Source organism: Manis javanica, chromosome 4 (assembly GCF_040802235.1).
Source record: "Manis javanica isolate MJ-LG chromosome 4, MJ_LKY, whole genome shotgun sequence".
Lineage (NCBI taxonomy): Eukaryota > Metazoa > Chordata > Mammalia > Pholidota > Manidae > Manis > Manis javanica.
Genome location: NC_133159.1, coordinates 28,101,103 through 28,124,035, shown reverse-complemented (window position 1 = coordinate 28,124,035; position 22,933 = coordinate 28,101,103). Strand labels below are relative to the sequence as shown.

Sequence of the window (22,933 nt, the reverse complement as noted above, 5' to 3'; positions counted from 1 at the left end):
TCTGGGCCAACATGAGCCCAGCAGCTGTTTGGGACAAGCAGTGTGACCAGGACACAGGGGCAAGATTGTGTGATGGGTACGAGCCCAAACCTTCAGGTTGGTTTCCTGGCCTTACTGTTAATTAGCTGTGTGACCCTATAAGATTGCTTCACAGCCCTGTGCCTCAGTTTCCCCATCTGAAAAAAGAGGTGAAAGTAATTGTTCCTACTTCATAGAGTTGAGAAGATGAATGATTAATATAAATAGCACAGAGCACGTGCTAAGCAACACCTGCCTTTGTTGTTATTATTATTATTGATCACAAATCCAGACCCCAGTAAGCTGAGGCTTAATACACTATGCAGAATGGGAATTCTAAAGGAAACGTCTGCTTCTGTCCACAAGCAAATCCTGAGCTTCACTGAAAACTGCCCCCTAACCATGGCCATCAAGGTTATCCCTAGCACAGGCTGTGTCATAAACTCTGACCTTGCATCTGAATGCCTTTCAGACCCAGAAGACATTCCCTGGCACCACAAACCCCACCACTCCCTTGGCTTACACTGGGCTGCCTCTTACACAGTTGTTTCTGGATTGGCCCCTGAAGGCATCCGGGTTTGCAACCTCAACCTCAGAGTCCCTCAGAGCTCCAGTCTCCTACTGACCCATAAAACTCCTGGTCCCACCCATCCTCATCCCCTTCTGCAGCCAAGGTCTGAGCTCCTGGCCCTGTATCATGGTAATTCCCTGTCCCTGGAGCCTGCTGCCATGACCTCTGACACAGCTGCCAAACCACTTGAAGCAAATGTCCCCTGACCATCTTAACCCCATCACGCAGCATTAGATACTCACATGGTCTGCAGTGACCCATGATTTAGCTTTCCCAGCCCCACTGCCTAGAGATCATGGAGGGTCAGGTCTGCTTCTCCCTATGGGTCAGCAAGAGAACCCAAGTCCATCCTGGAGGCAGAGGAATGGAGGAAATGACCTCTGGAGCATCCCTGATGGGGACAGAGGATGTGACAAACAGCATTTGCACTGGTCTCCAAGAAATTCTCTCTGTCCAGCTGAAAATGTCCTCAGAGTCTCCTGAGAGAGATGCCTACGTCCATGCAAGGACTGGCCTAGGGCTGCCTAAAAATCTAGAGCCTCTCCAGATCCTCTGAAGAGTGTGCCCCCATGTCTCAGCATGGTCTGCATGCCCCAGAGCCCTGGGTTGCTGTCAGGCTTGGGCTCTTTGGGACAGCAGCACCAGTTGTGGGGAGTGGCCCAGCCTGGCCCAGCCCCAGCTGCTCTGGCTGAAAACCCAGCCCGTGCCTGGCAGCCTGAAAGTAGGGCCAGCACCTCCTGCTGAGAGCACTGGGAGCGGGGGAGGGGGGGGTTGCGGGGCGGGGGGGGGGGGGGGGGGGGGGGTGGCCTGCGGGTCAGAGAGTGTGTTGTCAGGGCAACAGCACTTTGAGTGACAGGCAGGTACCAGGGCACAGCACAGGAGCATTCAACTGCTTTGCCTCTAGAGATTAGGGCTGGACCCCTGACCAGAGGGTTTCTCCTCCTTTCTTTTTCCCAGACTCTGGAGGGGGTAGAGGGCAGCAGCTCCATGTGGGCAGCCCCCCCAGCCCACCTCCTCTTCCCCCCTCTCCTGAGCCCCAGAGTTAGGGGCTAAGGGCACCTTACCCTGGACACACAGATGGACAGAGCATTGACCCCACCCTCTCTGGCCCCTCAGAACTACAGCTGGCCTTCCCACTCCTGGGGCTGAAAAGCAGCAGCAGGAGCCTGGAAGCCTGCCCTCCCTCAGCCCCTCTCTGCCCAGGCCCAGCCTCTGTTCTGGTTCCACTCTTCTGTGAGCTCATGAAAAATTCATCCATCTAAACCTCAGCACACACACTGAGAAAACACACCCGACTCACTCCTTGGGGCCCTGCTTTTGAAGGTGCAGTGTTCTTTTGGCTGCTGAAGCGAGCGGCAGTGTCGGCATGCATGTGGGTATGTGGGGGTGGGGGTGGGACCCGTGGCACACGGGTGTCTAGATACGTGCCAGTGGATGTTTTTGTGCCCCATGCATATCGTGACTCACATAGACTCATCTGCCAGGCAGGCGGACCCATGGCACCAGCAGCAGGAGAGGGAGAGCAAAGTGGGGGCCAGGATGTGGGCTGGGAGAGCATCCCAGGCCCCACCTGCTAGGTGGGCGGGACTCCGGATGCTCTGTCCTGGTTCTCTAGCACAAGCCAAGGCCTTGAATCTGGGGCCATTGCCCTCTGTGTCCGCACAGGGTTAGGCAAACAGAATGTCGAGAATGTGGTGCATTAGTGCCAGTGCCATTGTGTATACATGTGCGTGCACGCGTGGATGTGTGCTGATACTGCCTAAGTCAGAGGGGGCTTGGAAACACCGCTGTTGAGCAGCTAACCCTTGGATCCTTCCCCCCAAAGCCCCTCTTCTGACTCCACAGGGCCTGTTGCTAGGAGAGGCTTAGCATAAAGCCTGGCTTTCGTGTAGGTACAAGTAAGCGGAGAGAAACTAGACTAAGAGCTCTGGCAACGAAAAGTCAGAAAAGGTTATTTTTCTGGACCCCTGTTTCCTGTGACTTGTTGAAAAGAAATATTACTCCTGTTCCTACGGCTCTTCTCCCAGAGCAATAGGAGAGCGTGAAGTTATGAAATTGAGGGCACCTTCACTGAGCAATCGATTAGCAGCCAAGAGAGCTTGTGAATTGGCTGTCTGGACATTTCCAGTAATAAATTGTGAAATAGTCCATGAATAAGTAGTTGGCGGAGTTCAGAATTACCCCCTAGGAAATGTTGCAGGTCTAGAGACACATTACTAAGGCGAGCACCATTTTAATGCTCTGGGCTTTGGCTGTTAAATATGTATGCCATCCGCAAAGCACTTCCCAAAATTAATGGCATTTTACAGCTGCTCCGAAGGCAGCATATTTATATGGAGATGTATAGATTCTGGGCCTGTGGTGGCTTCACAAATGAAGTGCTAATTTTAGTGGATAGGGCCAGGGAGGGAGGTGGAGAGAGGGTCAGGAAATGAGCTGTCTCAGGGACCTTTCCGGAAATGGTTTTCTGCTGCCACTATGCTTTTTAACCTCTGGTGACATTGGACCTGGTCTGTAGACTGGAAAGGTCACTGCAGCAACAGGCCACCCAGGACATAGGAAAAATATGATAATGATATTAGTAAAACTAAGAATTAAAAAATTAATAATATTGACAGCTTACCTTTGTCAGGTACTGTTCTAATTGTTTTTCATAGACTGAGTCATTTAATCCTCACAATAACTCTATAAGGTAGGTTCTGTTATTATCCCTATGTTTTGGAAGGAGGTAGATCTCTCCCAGGAATCTATGTGTGATTAGTGCTTCTGCTAGGAAAGATGGTACCTTCTCTCCAATTCTTCCCTTGAGCTAACATCAGGACCAGCAGGTGCAGTGGTGCAGTTCGTGCACTGCACAAAACAGTGCAGCCAAAAAGATGGGCTGGGACTGAAACCCCACCCAGACTCTGCTCACCAGACCCTGTGCCAGGGGACACCACCTTCCCAGAGACGAATCTGCATAAAGGCAGTGTATACATTAGCCAAACCTTCCTTCCCTCAAGGTGACCCCAGCACCTCCCGCAGCCCACCTGGACCCTTTCCTCCAACCTTGTGGGCTGTCTACTTGGTTAGAGGATGGGAGTAGGAAACACAAGATTTGGCTAGCATGGAGTCTAGCCAAAGAATACTGCTTTCCACCCAGTTAGACTGAGAAGTGGTTTGCTCAGAATTCCTGGAGAGGTGGCAACCACTTGGGGATTCACACTCCCAGCCCTTTCTCTGCAGCATCCCAAAGGACTGTTGAAAATCTAGAATAAATCGGCCCTGGGGTGGGAAGGGATTTTGAACTGTAGCATTACTGAGGAACCAGGGCCAGAGACTCAAGCCTGCCTGCCATAGCAGGAGCCTGGCAAGCAGCTGCCAGTCAGTTTCTGATCCCAAGGGCCTCTGACAAAGGTCTTTGCTGGGGCCTTCCATTGCTCACACTCCTCCAGGGGCCCACAAGGTCAAAGGAATAGCTGCCCTGGCTGAGAGAAGGAGAGTTCTCAGAAAGCAGGTGCACACCTTCCTTGTGGGCATGGGGACGTGAGACCTAGTACACACGCATTCTGCCAGCTTATGTTTACCACTCAGCCCTTCAAAGCCTAAGGCATTCTGACACCGGGGTGCCAAGGTGGCTTTGGGGAAGGTTAAGGCCCAGAAAGAGGCCAAGGAGCTACAGGCAGGAAGGACGGGAACTGGACTCCATCAAGACTGTAGCTCAACTCTGCGTGCCCTTGGGCAACTTACTGACTCTCTCTGAGCCTCAGTTTCCACATCTACCAAATGCAGATAATGTCACCTATCTTGCAAGCTAATGAGGCTTAAATCAAACAGCCTGTGAGAAAGGTTTACATCTGGGGTCAATGACTACTTTCCAATGTTTTCCTCCCTCGTTTCCCAGTTCTTTGCAGGTTGTCAGGGTTATTTCTAAGTGAGAAATCAGAGTTGTGCCCTGCGCAAAGCCCTTCACTGGCTCCGCATCACCTGGTTGGTGACACCTGTCACCTGTTCCTTGGCCCCACAAGCTACCTTCTGGGGACCCCCTGCCACTCAGAGCCTCAACACAGTGAGGTGGTTAAGAGCTTGTGCTCTGGGGCTACCCCACCCTGAGTCCAGATCCTCTCTCTGTGCCAGCTGGGTGAGCTCGCACACCTTGTCCTGGTGAATTCACTTTCTGTATCTATAATTTGGGATTATTAGTATTCCCTCCTGAGAAGGTTGAAATTTAGGTTAAACCTAATTTAGGCAATACCAGGTACTGTCTACTGAGCACTCCTGCTCTGCGGGGCTCCATGCCAGGCCCTCCAGAGGCACCGTCTTATCCTATGCTAGTGCCGGGCACATCCACATACACATGTAAGCTTTGTGGTGAACAGGAGTCAGTCACCTGGCAGATCCTGGCGCTGGGGCCTGAACTCCTTAGAAAGAGAGGTGAAGTGTTAGGGAGTGTGTAGATCTTTCACCCAGGAGCCAGGGGAACAAGTCAGGGAAGACCCTCAAGAAGGGCCTTGCGCAGCACTGTCCTCACACTTGAGCAGACATCAGAATCCCCTGGAGGTCTTTGAACATAGACTGCTGGGCTCTAGCCCAGAGTTTCTGGTTCAGTGGTCTGGGCTGGGTCAGAGAATGTGCATTTCTGACAAGTATTGCCAATGCTGCCAGTCCGGGGGCCACACTTTGAGAACCACCGGCCTGTGTTGATGGTTCAGCAGAGAGAGCATGGGCTTCAGAATCAGTCTTTGAGTTCAAATGCCTGTGCCACCACTTACTAGCTCTGTGATCATTGGACAGTTAATCGATAAATACCTCCTGAGCCCCCACCTCATTCCAGGGACTGCCAGTGGGTGGCCATTTGTGAGGCACAAAGCTGGATCTCAGGAAAAGAGCCTTCCCTTCTCCTGGCTTAGCAGGCCATCCTTCTAAGCCACCCCACAGGTTTTCTTAAACACATGAGCAGAGGTTCCAGTCCAAGCTCTCCAGCAGGCCTCCCTGACCCACCCAGCCTGTGTCAGCCCCTGTCCCATCTGTCCCTGCAGGAGGAGCCCTTTGTCATGTTCCGGAAGTCCGACAGGACCCTGTTTGGGAACGACCGGTTTGAGGGCTACTGCATCGACCTGCTCAAGGAGCTGGCCCACATCCTGGGCTTCTCCTATGAGATCAGGCTGGTAGAGGACGGGAAGTACGGGGCACAGGACGACAAGGGCCAGTGGAATGGCATGATCAAGGAGCTCATCGACCATGTGAGTGGGGCAGGAGCACTGGGGGGCTGAGCACTCCATGGGAAGCTTGGCACAGACCTGCATGGGCATCAGGGTGGAGCATCCTGGCAGTGCGGGCCCTGGGGGCAGGGGAGATGGAGACGAAGGTTGTGACCTTGGTGGGTGAGGGACCAGCTCCCACAGGCCTGCGTTGCTCATGCTCCCCGACTCCCAGACTCTCCCCTCCGTACACGCACACATGCACTGGCCCCCATCTGACTCAGAGCCATTCCCATGGGTGTCTTTGATGGGCTCACTCTGGAGGGATCCCTCAGTTCATCACTGCCTTCTACTCCTTGAAGAGCTACCAGAGGACACCCCCACCATGTGGGCGAGGTGCCAGCACAGAACACTTCTCCAAACTCAGATCACACAAACGGATGTGTCATTACTTACCTCGGGTACCTTTGGGTCTGTGAGGAGACAGGCAGTCCAGGGGGCTGAGGGCTGGGACGGAGGGATGAGCAAGGCTCAGCCGGGGGTTCTAAGGAGGCCAACTCATACTCTGCCAGAGGTGGGGAGAGGACCCAGGGGAACAAAAAGTCAAAGCAGGCAGGCAGAGCTTTGGGGAGAAGGAGGGGCCTGGGGTTTGTGGGACACTGAGACGACGACAGGCAGAAACTACAGTTTAGAAGGGACACCACAGCAGTGGGGATCCCGGAGGCCCTGGGTTCAAGTTCTGGTTACTCATTCATTAGCCATGTGAGTGGCATGTCACCAGACCTCTCTAAGTGATTTTATTATTGTCTAGTGGGTGTGAAGTCCTCCTTCCTCATAGAATTACTGTGACACTGGACAGGAAGCACTAGGGGCAGGGCGCAGCCCACACCAAGCCCTCATAAGGGGGAGGCTTATTAGACTCAGGGAGTACACACATCGCTGACATTAGGAGCCCAGGCTGCAGCCCGACAGCACTGAGCTCAAGTCCAGCTTTACTGCCTAGTAGATGTGCATAAATTCATCAACTTTACTGAACCTTAATTTCTTCACTTCTAAAATAGGAGTAATTGGCAACTACTACAGTTCCTGCAGTTGCTGCAGGAATTAAATGAGAAGCCAGCCATTTGTACAGGCTCACCTAGCACACAGTAAACATTACCTGCCTTCCTGCTCAGGGCCCTCAACTTTCAAGAAGCATTTTCTATCAAAGACCAGCTACTCAGGAAAAGGGCCTGCTGTATACATGACCCCCTCATATCCTCTCTTTCCTTTATCCTTATAACATCCTAGTCAGGTAGGTACTGTTATTACTACCCATTTTACAGACAAGGAAACTGAGGCAGAGGGAGGTAAAGGCCCCCAGCTAGTAAGCAAGGGACCTGGGTGGTGGAGCCTTTAGAGGATCTCTGCTTCTGACCTGTGCTCATAAAGAGCCATCCGGATCCCAGAACCCAGGGCAGAGGTAGGTTCACGCAGCTGGTCTTTGCAACCTGAAAAGTACTAGTCTAAGAGACTGGTATCACTTTGCCTCCCTGGGTGGAGGCAGGCAGCATCAGGGCCTTCTGTTAGCCCTCTGCCCCAGTGCTAGGAGAGCTGCCATCCCGAGACCTTGGAGACTGGCAGGGAGGAGGCTGGGGCTCAGAGCGGGAAGGCCCAAGCAGAGCCTAACCAACGGAGTCATTTCTTAAGCCCCAGGAAATCCAGCTCCCATGGAAAGTTCGCAGGAGAGGCTAATGGTAAAGAGCATGAACTCAGGCTGGCTTGATTCGCGCTCTTCCACTTACTAACTGCATGCTCGTAGATGAGCTTGTTGTCCTGTGCCTCAGTTTCCTCATCTGTAAAACATGGATGATAATAATAGCACCTACCCTATAGGCTGCCGTGAGGACTAAGTACATTCACATTGTGCATTACATCATTGGCACCATATCAATACTTGCATTTACTGTTTTTATTTTCATCATTATGGTTATTCCTTTGAGGCTGGGAAGGGGGCTTCAGGAATTCCGTTTATCTCCCCGAGCTCCTGTTTCCTAACTCACAGGAGAAAAATAATCCCGCCCCACGTTCTTCCCAGTTTGTTGGGTGCTCAGAGGAGACAACTAGTGGGAAAGCAGTTCCTAGATTGTGGGACTCACTATAAATGGAAGGGAGTGGTGTTGTCATCTTATTAGTAATAACTGTAATCATTATGGAAATTAGTCAGCAGGCCCCAGAGGCATCTCCATTTATCGGCTCCCCCCATGCTTTGTGAGTGGAGCTCAGAAGTGGGGGGCTCCCAGTGGGTTCTGAGCCTGTCATCTGCAGAGGCGAGCTGGGCTGAGAGGAAGAGGGGATCACATGGAGAGCAGAGGCCACGTGAGGAAGGGAGCAGGCGGATTCTACCCACGGCATCTGCAGCGTTTGGAGAGCTTTGAAGAGCCATCTGCAAGGGGTTAGATCAAAAAGACTCAGCGGCCAGATCTTCCTAAACTGACCCTCAGCTGGGAAAATGAGGGGGCCTCATCCACAGCGTCTGTACAGCCCAGTATCCATCAAGGCCACGGGCCCGGACGGGACATGCAGAGGACCTTGTTAAACCCGATTCTCTGCAATTGATGAGCCTATTAATCCTAGCTTGGTGCCATTTTTTAATAACATCATAACCATTTATTAGTGTCGTCAGATAATTAGTCTTCTCACTAGCTCATAGAAAGCATGGTAAAGGCTTGGCAATATTATTACTTCCTTATTAGGGATCTGAACGTAGATGTAAAAATGATGAATGCCCGTCTTTGCAAGAATCTGCCCCCTGAGGCCCATTTGGAGGCCCTGGATGGAACCTCTGACTAGCAGGACTTAAGAAGTCCTTCCCTGACACTGTTCACCTCTCATGGGGCACTTGTGTCCCATGCCACACAGCCTTCCAAGGAGCCAGGGTAATGGAGGAAAAGGGGGCACCTGAGAGTAATGTCCCCCTCCTGCTGATGCTCTCAGCTTCCCCTAAGTCACCTCCAACTGTGGGAGCAACAAACGTGGCATCACCCCCTCTTCCTCCCAGACTGGCACTCTCTCCAGTTTAACTGCCTGCTTTCTGTCATTCCCCCTCTTAGAAGCCTTCTACTCACACCTATGCCTTAAATTACTCCCAGGTGTTCTAATGACTTTGGAATCCAATAGAGATGAGTTCAAATTCCAGGTCTAGCACATTTTAGCTGACAGGCCTCCATTTCCACATCTGTGAAATGGCAATAATAAAAAAGTCTTCTGCCCAGGGTTCTTGGGAATATTTAATGAAATACAGCACAAAAAAGAATAGCAGGGTGCCTGGTACCCAGAGATGCTCAGCACCCAGGAACCGTCCTGCCCATCACCATTCCCTCCAAGGCAGCCCTCATGTCTGAAGTACATACATGGATGAACATGCTGGCAGTGGGAGAGCTGGTTCCACAGCCATGGTCCTACTAGGGGCTGGTGATCTGGAATCTAAACTTTGCCCCTCTGAATCCAATAGGACCCTCAGAGAGCTGACTTACATTGTTCAGACTCACAGGGAACTGAGGCATACACCAAGACACCACCCACTAGTTTACTGGGGCATTGGCCTTTCCCAGCACCTGCCATCCAGAGTTCCTGTCCTGGCACCAGATGCCCAGAATCCTGCAGGGGAGCATGGAGGCAGAGCCCCAAGTATGGAAAACTGGAATCCAAAAGGAGAGGCTGCTGTTGGAGAAGAGGGCCAGAGCCAAGTCTTGAAGAGCCTTGGGCCCACACTGAGGAATTTAATTTGAACCCTGAGAGCTGTAGGGCACAGCTGAAAGAACAGGGAAGAAACCAACCTGGTGCTTGAGGAAAATCTCTGTACACTGGGCTAAAGTGGAGCCAGTCTGGAGGCCATCGCTGGGACCTGGGTGAAGGAGAGCACGTGGCCTCAGAGTGGGAGGACGGAATGGATAGCACAGAATGGAGACAAGAAGGTAGACTTGATGAGATCTGCGATTGGTTGGATGAGGGAGGTGGGGAAAGAGAGGAATCAGGGAATCAGGACCAGGTGTGGAATTCCAGGTTGAACAACGGGGAAGGTAGTGGTGTCATCCCCAGATAAAGAGCCTCTGGGGAAAGTAGAGGATTTGGGAGGGTACTGAGGTCATGTTGGAGCTGGGGTCCCAGTAGGTGGCTGGTGGCTGGGCACTCAGAGCAGGGCTGGAGGCTGAGATTTGGGAGCCATTGGCACAGCCGCAGGGGGAGCCTTGGGAGACAGACAACGGCGGGGACTGCAGGGGGAGAAGAGATGAGGATGCGGCAACCTGTAGACAGAAGGGTCAGGAGGAGACAAAAAGGAGGCCTCCCTAAGACATCTGAGTGGGCAGGGCCAGAGAGGAAGGAGGAGAACCATGGGGCCTGGGTGATGGAGGCCAGAGGAGAGCTACTGAAAGGTGTGGACCCAGGGTCACCAGTGGCAGGCAGGGAGGTCAAGGGACATGAGGACTGAGTAGCATCCACAAGTTGGCACGAGTGTGATCTGGGGACACAGGGTCAGAGTTCTAGCCTGGCCTCCTGCAAACTGTGTTCTCAGAGACCCGGAATCCTGTCCTAGCTGCTCTCCCAGGCCCTAGAATCAGATGTGAGATGTGAGAGGGAGCAGGAACCTGACCTTAAGCGTAAATGCCCTCCAGGCCACAGGAAGCCATTAGTTCTTTCATCTCTAAATTGTTTCATCTCACTGTCTATGTAAGGAAGGAGGTTTCCCTGGCTCATGGATGGGGTTGGACCAAGATACAGTGCAGGAAAAGAAGGAGACAAGGAGTGGCCATGGGTAACTCTGGCATGCATGCAGCCCCTGTGAGAGAAATAGCACTGCCCAGATGTCCCCTTGCCCCCAGCCACCCCACCCCCATACTGAGTGCAGAGCAGGAGGATGGAACAGCTCCAAGTGCCCGCTCTCCCCACCTGACTCTTCTTGCAGACAGTGAGTGCCTAATGGGCTGCTCTTGGCTGCTGCATAAGCAGCTGGCATGTGAATGGTGCATGCCAGAGCAAGCACGGATGAATGAGAGTGTGTGAATGAGCACATGGACTTGCACACCTTCCCCAGAGGTGTGGTTGTGGGGCCATGACCACTGAGCTTCCCATCCAAAAGGTGCCAGTAGGTCTGGTATAGAGACCGTGACCCCATTATCCGCTGTGTCCCCCACCTTCCAACCAGGAAGCCGATCTTAGTTCTGACCTGCACGCATTGGTGTTAGGAGGGGCCCCAAGCCCCTGTTTGTGTGGCCAGGAAAGGCTCTGCCAAGCCACCTCCTTCAGGCTGGCCGGTGTATTTTGAAGCAAGGCATGCTGGGACCTCACCTGGGGCAGGTCAGAATCCTGATGAGACAGGGCATTTGAGGGGAGGGGAAATGAGGACTGCAAAGGTGGACCCTTCTCAGGGCAGCCAGGTTGCCCAGAGCAATGACTGAGGAGTCTGGGGAAGCTCAGGATACTGACCTTACCTGCCTGAGGATGGCCAGGCAAGCAGGGGAAGGAGGCAGGAAAGACCTGGGCCGTGTCGAGATTCACCACAGAACTGTCAGCTGCCAGGACTCAGCAAACAGAGATCAGCCAGGGAAAGACCTGGAAAGAGTCTGGCAGAAAGCTGGGGTCCAGACAACCAAGAGAAAGTGAGGACACGGCACAAGGCAGCAAGAGCTTCAGGGTGGGGAGAGGTTATTAGAGGGAAACAAAGGTCAGCGCGAACAACTGCCCCACCCTCCCACTGAGAATCATCGATCCTTCATTCATTCCACAAAACTCTATGGAGCACGGTCACAGCCAGGGCTCTTGGAGGCAGGACCTGGTTGGAGGCTTAGATGCCATTACTTGTCAGTTACGGGATGTGATGCCAGGGAGAGAGTGGGCAGCAGGGAAGTGGAGCAGGAAGGAGGGGAAGCCAATAAAAGGACGCCTTATTGATCCAGTCACCACAGAGTGCAACTAATCCCTGAGTTGCTTTACTAGGTGTGTCTCAGAACCATCTCTCTGGGCATGAGAAAGGGGAAACAGTTTTATCCACTGGCTCCTGACTTCCATGCATTTCCGGGTTTGGCGTGGCAGACAGGAGAGCCCGTGAGGATCCTGCAGCAGCCTCCACAGCAAGTTGTAGGGCCACAGTGGGGGCTGGATGAGAGGTGCCCAGGCGGGAGGAGGGGAAGAGCTGTCAGCCTGGGCCTGCAGGGTGTTGGGTAGAGCCAGAAGGTCTGACCTGGTGCATGAGAGGCTCTGGGCCAAGCACCAGTGATGTGCCAGCCGGTGACCAGAGACATGGGAGCAACCAAGGTAGACATGGCCCTTCCCCACTCCCCGCCCAGGAACAAACATGAATCAGCCGAGTTAATTTCAGCAAAATTTCAGTCTGTGCTGCAAAGGTGTATGTGTGTATAGGGAACTTTGGAAGTTTAAACCAAGGGCAAGTGGCACAGGCTTCCTTGTCAAAATGACTCTAGAGCTGAAGCTTGGAAAATGAGGAGGTATCCAGGGCAGGGAGAGGGTGAGGGCACTACCTGGGTGGGGGCGCTGAGGTTGCTCAGGTCTCTGCCCTTGTGAGGAGTCCTGGGATCTTGGCAGGACCGTGCCAGGGCAGGCCCTGGGCAGACACCAGCCTTACGGACACACAGAGAATGGGGACAGAGGATTCGTTTGGAGATGGGAATGGAGGTTTGGTGCATCCTCCAAAGTGTGCCGCTAAGACCGACTGGTGAGCTGTCCTAAAGACAGACTTAGGACAACCCCTGCCAGGACTCCAGAATCCAGCCATTCTCCCAGACCTGGGAAGGGCTCTTATTTCATTTCTCACTGTCAAGCATCTGTCAGCTGAGGAGGCCTGTGTGTGAAGCACATGTACATGACCCCTTCGTGAACACATAGGGATTTCCTAGCACCTGTCCCCATCTCTTTACACAGATGTGGGCTGCTCTGAGGTCATCAGTGGCCACAGTGTTGATGGTTTGTGTGGTAGTGGGCTGGTGGGACATCAGTGGGTCCCGCCTGAGACTCGGTGTACCCCCTGAAGACTGCAGTGTAGCAGACCCAGAGAGGGTGCTTGCTGGTGACCTCTTCCAAACCTCCAAAGGTGAATCTATCTAGTGCCCCCATTGGTTGTGTTATCCATGTATTCATTCTGTTCATGAAGTTAAGCCCCATGCCAGGTGCTGTGGATAGAGCAGCAAACAAAACAGGCAGGGTCCCTTCCCCAAGCCTCAGGAGCTTACATTCTAGTGGGAGAAGCAAACAATGATCTATGAACGTATGAACAAATGTGCCTCATTAGCCAGGGTCGGTGCTCTGAGAGAGGAACGTGTCTGGGTAAAATACCCTTGGCTCCCAGGTGGGGGCCTGTGCTGAGAGGTGCTGTGGATCAGCAACCAGTGGGAGCTGCTGCTGATCCATCCCAGGAAACCCTGGAGGAAAGTCCTAGAGATTTTCTCAAGAGGTGAGGGTAGCTCCTGAAGTTCCTTCCCTGTCCCCTTGGCCAGCAGCATTCAGAGAAATACAGGGAGAGGGTCTGGGTCATTTCCAACTCCCTGGTATACAGCAGAAGGTAGAACTTGAGAGGTAAGTGCAGGAGGGCACAGACTTGGGCAATGTCTTCCAGCACCAGCTGTGGCCATGAGGCTAGGCACTGTGGTCTCCCAGCCTCCAGGTAGGTTGGCAGGTGGGATGGGAAGGTCTGGTCTCAAAGACACACCACCATCACCCCACTGTGTCCTATCTTCCCCTCAATCAGGGAACAGACTTTGGTTCGGGCCTGTATGCATTGGACCCAAACCCTGTTTGCAAAGCCAGGGAAGGCTCTACCCAAGCCCCCTCCCCAAGACTGGGCCAGGGCACTTAAAAGCAAGGCCTGCTGGGAGCTCATCTGGCAACTGGGCAGAGTCCTGGATGGAGCTGGGCAGGTTGGGGTAAGGGAAACAGAAGGACTGAAAAGGAGGACCCTCCCCAGGGAAGCCAGGCACAGTGGTGGCAGGGGAGTGCTGTGGAACCGAGGATACCACGAGGACCTGCCAGAAGAGGGCCATGAAGACAGGTGAGGCTATCGCTGAATGCTAGGGTCCACTGATAGGCCATAAGTCTGGGACCCATTAAGGTCCCTGGCACAGGGAGCAGGTCCAGACTCTCTGGAGGGAGGCTGGTGGGAGGCAGGCAGGGGCACAGGACCCAAGCTAACTGGGAGGGGTCGGTGTGGCTTCAGGGAGAATGGGGGTGCAGAGCAGGGAACCTGAGGCCAGACCTCAGCCCATTAAGCTGAGATAAGGGTTGGCAGGACCCTTGGGGGTACTGTGTTGCTCAGTCTTTCCACAGAACTTCACTGAGCCCCTTCTTTGTGCCACGCTTTGTGCTAATCCCCGAGATACATCAGTGAGTGAACAAGCGGAATCCCCGCCCTCCCAGGGCTTCCATACCAGCAGAGCTAGATATCAGACAACGACTTACAAATAAAAACTCAGCCATGACAAGGACACTGAGGAGCACTACAGGGGGCTCTGGGGACATGGAGGCAGGACCCAACGGCCTATGGAGGAAGGGGCTCCCCTCCCCCAGCTCCCTGGGCTTCCCAGGGCAGTGCTTGTCTGGGCTCATGCCACCTTCGGAGCCCTGTGGGTGGGGAAAGAGAGTTCCTCGGGGTGGGAAATGGGAGAAGGAGCTGTGGCGAGCGCATCCCCGGGCCCCAGGGCCTCTGAGACAGGGAGGAACCGCCCCCCTTCCTGCAGTACAGAGGCACAGCTCAGAGCCTGCTGGGACACGGTGCAGCAGTTCTCCATGGCCAGGGAGGGCCAAGCGCACCAGTCCTCCTTGTCCTCCCTGTGGGGCAGTGACGCCCTCTGCTCAGGAAGCTGGGCGTGAACCACAGGCGTCAGAGGCTGACCTGCCTGTGTGCTGACACTCATACGTTTACTAGCTCTCATTTCCCCTCTATTCAGATGTGTGGGCTGTAGAAGCTGTTGGTGTTCAGGTTTATTTCTGGAGCCTTTCAAGAAGCAGTACGTTTTCTGAAGCTTGGAGGCTAGGGGGTCACCTGCAGACACCGTGTGTGAATTGCTTTGTCCCTCTCACAGCTGCCACGCACACAGGGTCTGAGGACATGCTTGCTGGTGTTCCTCTACAGCAGCCACATCCCCATTCATTCAGCCCCATATCTCTACCGAGGGCCTGCTATGAGCCAGGCACAGTGGTAGGTGAGGAGCATACAGCAGTGGAAAGACAGAGGCTCAGGTCCTGCTCTCATGAGCTTGTGGTCCCATGGGGAGAAGTTAGCAAATACCTCTAAAATCACAACTAATATCAGCGCTAGCAGGAAAAATACCCAGTTCCACGAGAGGGCTTGCCAGGGAAACCTGAGTCCATCTGCAAGTTTTGTGGAAACGATGTTTGAGCAGAGATCTGAAGGAGAAGTAGGCATTAGCTAGACCGAATTTGGGGAGGAAGAAGTTCCAGGTAAAGAAAAGTCCACATGCAAAGGTTCTGAGGTAGGGAGAGCACAGACTGGAGGGTCTGAAGGAAGCCAGCAGGAGGAGAATGGGGGGGATGTGATGCAAGGTAAGTCTGGAGAGGCAGGCAGGGCTAGATCTGCCCTTTCCAACACAGCAGCCACCAGCCATATGGAGTTGTTAAAATTGAAGTTTAAATTAATTGAAACAATTTTTTAAATTAGTATAATTATTTTATTTAATTAAATACAAGTACAAATTCGGTTCGGTTCTGCAGTTACACTAGCCATATTTCAATTCTTGATGGCCACAGGTGGCTAGTGGATACCATATTGAACGGTGCAGATATAGAACATTTCCATTGTTGCAGAAATTTCTATCAGGCAGCACCAGCTAGATCATGAATGGTTTGAAGAACACATAACTTTTTATCCTAAGGGCAGAAGGAAGCCTTGACATATATTAAGCAGCATTGACAATGGAGAAATACTCTAGCTGGAGAAACACCACTTTGGGAAAAGAGGGGAAGGCGAATTCCATGGTTATCATACCAGAGATGTGGGCAGAGAGCCAACAGACAGGGCCCCGGGGACAAGTCCTACATGTGTAGCAAGAATGAGACTGGTTTTCTTGGGCAGCTATGGAAGCAGAAGCAGAGAATCTAGAGGGAAGCAGGGGTGAGTTAGCATGTTCCTGCAGCCATAGGGCCCCCAAGCCTGACCAGACAATACAAAGTATATGCTGGGGAGGCCCAGGGACAGCCATGGTTAGGAGCTAGTGTCAGATCTCTGGGAATGCAGCCTGGGCTCAGGACAGAACAGGATGGGTCCAGCCATAAAGCCTGCAAATCAGAATGGGACAGGCACGGGAGGTGGAAGGAGCTCCACGTATCCTGCCCGGGACCTAAGTGGCAGGTGTAGGAGTATCCCAGGCCTTCCACAACAAATGACCACAAGCTAGGTGGCTTAAGACAACAGAAATTTATTTCTCACTCAGTTTTGGAAGCCAGAAATCAGAAGTCAAGGTGTCAATAGGGTTGGTCCCTTTTGAGATAGAATCTGTTCCATGCCTCTCTCCTAGCTTCTGGTGCAGCCAGCAATCCTTGACATTCCTTGGCTTGAAGCCACATCACTCCAGTCTCTGCCTCCGTCATCGCATGGCCTTCTCTGTGTGTACTTTGTGTTCCCTTGTCTTCTTATAAGTATACCAGTCATTGGATTTAGTGCTCACCCTAATCCAGGATGACCACATCTTAACTTGATTACTTCTGCAAAGACACAGAGCTTCCAGGTTGGTGAACACATGGAGAGACAGAGAGCATGGAAGTCCTGCACCCCTTTCCACAAACCTTGCCCTAAACATCTCCTCTAGCTCGCTGCTCCTGAGTTTTATCCTTTTATAATAACCGGTAACCTAAGTGGCTGCACCATTTTCCATGCCCACCAACAACCTATGAGAGATCCAGTTGCTCTGCATCCTTGTCAGTACTTGGTAATATCAGTATTTTCCTTTATTTTGGCTGTTGGGATATGTATGCAGTGGTATTGTGGGAATTTTAAACCACTTGGGGAGTGTTGCAGGGAGACATCAGGCAACTACTATAATGGAAAGAGTCTGAATAAAATCAGGCTTATGCCGGGAGGCAGCCCACTGTCTGCTCGGGAACAGCGCTATACTGCCAGGAGCAGTGCTGCATGCTCAGGTACAGCCGTTTTGCACACTGTTGAGTTTAGGGGCGCTCAACAGAAGCCAGGGAGAAACAGATCCATGGGGAAGTGAATGTACCCACACTGAGAGTGTGTCCTCCCTTTGCACAGACCCAGATTCTCTCCCTGGGAATTTCTCCAATGTTATTTAATCTCAGTGGCCATAATGAAATATTGTAGTGTATTGGTGGTGGGGGGTCGGGGGTGGCGGGGAAAATGCCTATTTCCAAATAAGGCTAAATCAGGTACCAGGGGTTAGGACTGAAATATATTTGGTGGTGGGCACAGTTCAGCCCACTACACATGGCTTGTGTGGCAGAGTGGCAAAACTTTGGGGTCTGAGGTCCAGTGAACTGGATCCAAGTCCTGGCTTAGCCACTCACCACCTTGAACAAGCCCCCTAGCCTTACTGAGCCACAGTAGCATTATCTGGAATGTGGTGACAACGTTTGCTGCCTCGTGCGTCTGCTGAGAGGATCATATAAGGCAGTACATTTAGCCCACTTAGCAGTGCCTGGCATACGAGAAGCGTCTGTGAATGATAGCAGTTCTTGCTATTTTAACTATAGCAGGTCAAACAGTCTGAGCAGCAGGGCGCCCTGGGGGATCCTAAGCAGGAAGCAGAGCACAGAGATAGGGAATATGGTGGAGATCATGCTTAGAAATTCACAGAGGCAGGTGCCAACAGGGACACCAGACACAGATAAAAAGCTGGAGCTCAGCAAACAGATCTTTTCCCCAGGGAGGACCCCTGTCCTCAGAGAGGGCTGATCAGTGATAAGCTGCCAGAAGTGGGCCCATGGTCACAAGTCTACTCTTGAAGTAATGTTCTGGAAAGGCTGTCCTGCCTGGTCGAAGAGGTATGGAAAGGTCCTCTGAGGCAGAAGGGACCAACAAGTCACCCGTAAGACCAATGAATGTGCTAGACAAGTCAGAGGTTTGGTTCGTTTAAGGATGTGATTATTATAAAGATGAGAGCAAAGACACTGGGCCTCGTCTGAACCTGTTTCCCTCCATAAGAAATATGGGGTTGGAATAGATGTTTCTGCAGGTCTGCTGTCCAGCTCTGACAGCCTATGATTTTATGAATCATCCCCAAGACAACTTGCACAAGTGGGAAGAGCCTGCCAAGATTGGGCCTTTCATTCTGAGTAATGAACTGAAACAGCAAAGGCTTGACATCTGTTTCACTCTTTCAAGGGAAGTTGGACAAAATAAAGCCTTTTTCAGAGAAATTGTAATCAGTGACGAAATGTAGTATTTCCTTCTTAAACCAAAATCAAAGCAGAAAACTCCCATCTTTCTGAATCCCAAGGGGGAACACACATCAAAAGTCCCTGTGAAGAGGGTCAGGTTGACTAGTTGTCTTGCTGCTATAGGCACAGAATGCCACAGATGCCCCTGCCTCCTGACACTGGTAGAGCCAGAGAACAGAAGAATGGGTGGGGAGATTCTGGAGGTTCTGAGATGGTCGGGGGGAAGAAAGAGGGCTCATGGTTCTGTGGTTGGCTTCCTTACCAGTCCTAACCACCTCCACTAGAACAAGATTGGCTACAAACACCTTAGTTGCCCCCTCACTAACATTCATCCAACTTGACATCAAAAGCCAAAGAAAGATTTGAGGTTCTTCCTAACAATCCACTCCAAGCCCCAAAAGCCATTTCCACAGACTAGTTCCAAATGCATTCTAAAAAGTGCTGATGTCTTTGGGGTCAGAACAGAGTGTCCCAAAGCAGTGTGCTTTGAAGGGACATGGCTAGGGGAAGCCAAGTTCTAGAATCGAAAGCCCACTACACCTGTATCATGCCAACATTACAGAGGATCCTAGAACCTCAGGACTGAAAAGGACCTTCCAGGATGTCCCACCCTGACTCCCAGCCCGCTCAGAATCCTTCCACAGCCCTCAACAGGGGCTCACTCTCACAGAAGCTCCATGAGCACAGGTATTCTTGCTCACCCTCGTATCCAGGCCGGTGCACAGTAGGTCTTGAGCAAATATGCATTAGTCACTCTGCACCTTCCCTGATAGTTCTCTCTCCTTCTGTTCCTTTCTTTTGTACACATCCCGAACAGAGTATTCCGGGGAGCTAGGGTGGCAGCATTTCTTCTGCCTCTGCCTTCAAAGCAGATTCAACTCTTACATTCAGAAATTTACAGAAGGAAGGTTCCAGTGTGATTATTCTTTGTAATAGGCTCCTTTTCCTGTTTTTCCCAAGTTCTAAGATTCACCAAGTCCTTTGGTTCCAAGTATTAATAATCATCTGTTGGGGCTGCCATTAGGAGAAATGCTGGGGTGAGCAACATCAGGACTGTATGTCTCCAGCACCCTCTAGGCTGGGGCACCTGCAGAGTTGCTTTGGAGCTGGAGTTCTACTTATCCTTGAAGTCCCATCCTCTGCATATTGATACCCCCATCCTCTTCCTCGAGTCCTCTTCCTCTTGGAGAAAATGGATTAAGTCTAATTCATCATTGTTGCCCCAAAACCCTGGGCAGGTCCTGGCCCAGAGGATAGGTCAGTAAATGTTGGAACTGAAGAGTGGTTAAGTGATCTGGGACATGGGCAGCAGACTCAAGTGGGAACTTCTCTCCCTTGGCTCCCCTACTCCAAGAAGAACAGTTCTGTCCCCTCCTGGTCTTAGGTTTTACTCATAGTTTGCCTTCTGTCTCTTGCAGAAGGCAGATCTGGCTGTGGCCCCGCTGACCATCACCCATGTCCGCGAGAAGGCCATCGACTTCTCCAAGCCCTTCATGACCCTCGGTGTGAGCATCCTGTACCGCAAGCCCAACGGCACCAACCCCAGCGTCTTCTCCTTCCTCAACCCCTTGTCCCCAGACATCTGGATGTATGTGCTCCTTGCCTACCTGGGCGTCAGCTGTGTCCTCTTTGTCATTGCCAGGTAAGGTCAATGTCTTGGTGGGAACTCTGGCTTGGGATTGGGGGTTCCCACATCCTGCTGTATCTGCCTCTCTCCCCCTCCCTGAGGCTCAGATCCAAGCATTATCCTTCAGGGAAAATTCCATGGCCCATTGAGTGCAAATCCCCCAGTCCATACCCTGGTCTGTGTCCATGACTCAGTTCTATCCCAGATTCTATGGGCACACTTGGAGAGGCTAAATCATTGCCCAGAGCTGTACCACCTAGGCCAGGCACCCAGTACAACACCACAAGTGTACTGGGTGACCTAGCAGGTGGCTTACAACTTGGAAAATAGACTGTGTCCATCCAATCCACAACAGTAGGAAGAACAGTGCCACAAACTCACACACCTGCCCACACGCAGACACTTGGCACGTGTACATACCTGCCTGTCTGTAGCACATGCTAGTGACACCCTTGTACATTTGGTTGTTTACTTGAGTAGACATAGCACATCCCTGCTGGCAGAGGGTAGGAGAAGGTCACTAGGGGACAGGTTTAGCTCAGTGTTTACTGAGCACCTAATGTTTGCCAAGCCCCATGCTCAGTACTTTCCTCCATTATCTTGTTTAATTTTCACAGCCTCACATGAAGGCATGACATCTAAGGCTCAGAAAGGCTCAGCCCTGGCCAAAGCCAGCCTCGCAGTGGGTGACACATCCAACATTTGAGCTTAGGTCACCAAGGACCTTATTTGTGACCCACATTGCTGGCCACCTGGACATTTGTCCTCTGCCCCTGCCTCAAGTTGGTGGCTCCCGGGCCCCAGGCCCTCTGCCCTCTGCCCTCTGCCCCCTCCCTCCTGCCTGCAGCCCCCAGCCCCTGCCCGGGTTCTCTTCTCTAAATCCTCCTAAGGTGCAGACAGAGACGTCTCTGGAGAGGCAATTTGAGATCCAAGGACTTGGTATTTTGGCCTTTTTTTCTCCTGAATCTTCTTTGAAAGCCTTCCTCCCGCCCCTCCCTTTCACTCCCTCCTCCCACCCAGACAGAGACCAAAGGGAAGGATGTGAGAGATGACGCTGTCCTGCCTCCAAAGCCCTTTGTTGGCAGCTGGCCTGGTGCTGCCCGCCGGCTTGGCTCAGCCGACAGGCCGTCATTGCACCTCTTGTCTCTAATGGTCTAACAAGCCTTTGAAAGTCAGGAGCCACTCTCCACTGCTCTCACCATAATTTTAGCGGCTCCAGCTGGCCTCTCAGCTCCCCACCCCCTCACACACAGCTCGAGCTTTTCCAACATCAGCTCTGCTCCTTTGACGTGTGTCCCATCCCCCCTCTAATCCCAGGCCTTTCATCAGCTGCTGGCAGCCCAGCCTGCCTGCCCTGCCTACCTCCTGGCCAGGAGGGTAGGAGCTCCCTTCCCAAGCTTAGGCTGGGGAGACTTCCTGGAAGAGATGGAATTTCTGGAGCTGCTGGAATGACACAGGACACCTGCAGAGAGAGGAGGGAGATGAGGGTCTTGGCCATGGAGCTGTGCATATCATCACAGTAGGATTGTCACATTGTGTATAGCATTCGCGCAACATGGTTCACACCCATCCTGTCACATTCTTACAACAGTCCTGTGAGGCGGGTATAATTATCCCCACTTTATGGAAGCAGAAACTGAGGCTCAGAGAGGTTAAGTCATTGCCCAAAGTCAGAAAGTTTTTCTCAAAAAGTTGGACTTCAAACCAAGACCTGTTGACTTTAAATCAAGAGTGTCAGAACAGGGGCCCGCTGGGGCCAGGCAGGAAGCAGGAGGGAGTGAGGCAGATGGCTGGTAGGCAGCAGGGGGTGGGAGGGATGGAGCAAACTGGAGGGCACGCACCTGGCAGAAGGGGCAGCCACTGCTCAGCCCAGCAGCTCTGCTCAGGCCAGAATGCAGGCCAGCACTGCCCCTTGCAGCCACAAGCCATAAATCCAAGATCGCCCACGAGCTTCAATGGCCCCTACTTAACTGTCCCTTTCAGCTCCTCCTGTCTCCAGTGGCCATGGTGTTAGAATCTGGACCCTCTAACCTGCAGACTGCAGGATCACCATCACCTGACTGCCACCTCCACATCTGTAAAATGGGAGTCTACCGCACAGTCAGCTTAAAGGGGTAGAGAGGATCCAGACCTATTATGGCACTTGATAACCAAGAGGCCCATTCTGGAAGCACTTATTTTTATCAAGACAAGCATTTCCATCTCTGGAAATTTATCCTGTTGAAAGTCACCACTGAGCCCTGCTTTTCAGTCTCCCCAGATCCAGAGAAGAAGCCTTCTCAGCGAAGTCCTAAAAGGCAAGGCTGCCCTGTGGCGTAGATGCCCATGGAGGTGTGTCCAAGGACGTTTCTTTCAGCAGTGTGTACGGCAGAGGAAATCAGGGACAGCCCAAGGGCCATCACTAGCAGAGTACTTAAAAATGTCTATGAAGTAGTTTATCGAGAATGAGGTAGAACTGGAAGAACTGATCCAGAAAGAGGTTGGTGATGTATTAGGTGAAAATCCAAGTTCTAGGGCAGTATTATGGTACAGTACATCTTTTGTGTTAAAAAATATCATATATACCATACATTTGTACGTGTGTGGTGGGGTGTGGGAGGGGGTGTTAAAGAAGTAGGACTGATGAGATTGCATCAGAAATAATCTTTGCACAGTCTCTCCCCCTTCCAGTGTGTTCAGAGGGCAAGTTCTGGCCCAAATCAAAGCTCTGCCAGGGCCTGTCACTTTCTGCCTCACTGCCGGGTCGCAGAAGCCCTAGGCCTCTCTCCAAACCACAAGCACACAGTTTCCATTCCTAGATCGGAAGGTTGAGTCCAGTAGAGTTCTCAACATTTCCATCTTCGTTCGCATAACAGACTGCTCCCTTCACCCCCATGCAGGCCCCGACTATGCCCATTGGGTGGCCCGCTTCCCTGCTCTCCTACTCCCCCAGCAGCCCACACCCCACGGTCTCTCCTGTTGGAGTCCCATTGCCTGTCTGGTCCAGGGAACCCCTGTTGGCCCCACACCCTTAGACCTGGCCTTGTCTGGGCCTGCGGGCCAGTGCCATGCAGCGGTGACTCACTCTCCCAGCTCCACCTCGGAAGCATGTATCGGCCCGGCCCCTGCCCTCCAGACTTGGCAGGCAGCAGT

General features: G+C 52.3%; 1 protein-coding gene across 1 annotated transcript in view; it reads left to right on the top strand.

The window, feature by feature from the left end:
- Positions 1 to 22,933, top strand: part of GRIK3 (glutamate ionotropic receptor kainate type subunit 3) — a 213,727-nt gene that overhangs the window by 167,230 nt on the left and 23,564 nt on the right. The window contains exons 10-11 of the mRNA XM_017666378.3: positions 5,608 to 5,811; positions 19,593 to 19,816. Of these exons, the coding sequence (XP_017521867.1) occupies positions 5,608 to 5,811; positions 19,593 to 19,816 (428 nt within the window). The remainder of the gene's footprint in view (positions 1 to 5,607; positions 5,812 to 19,592; positions 19,817 to 22,933) is intronic.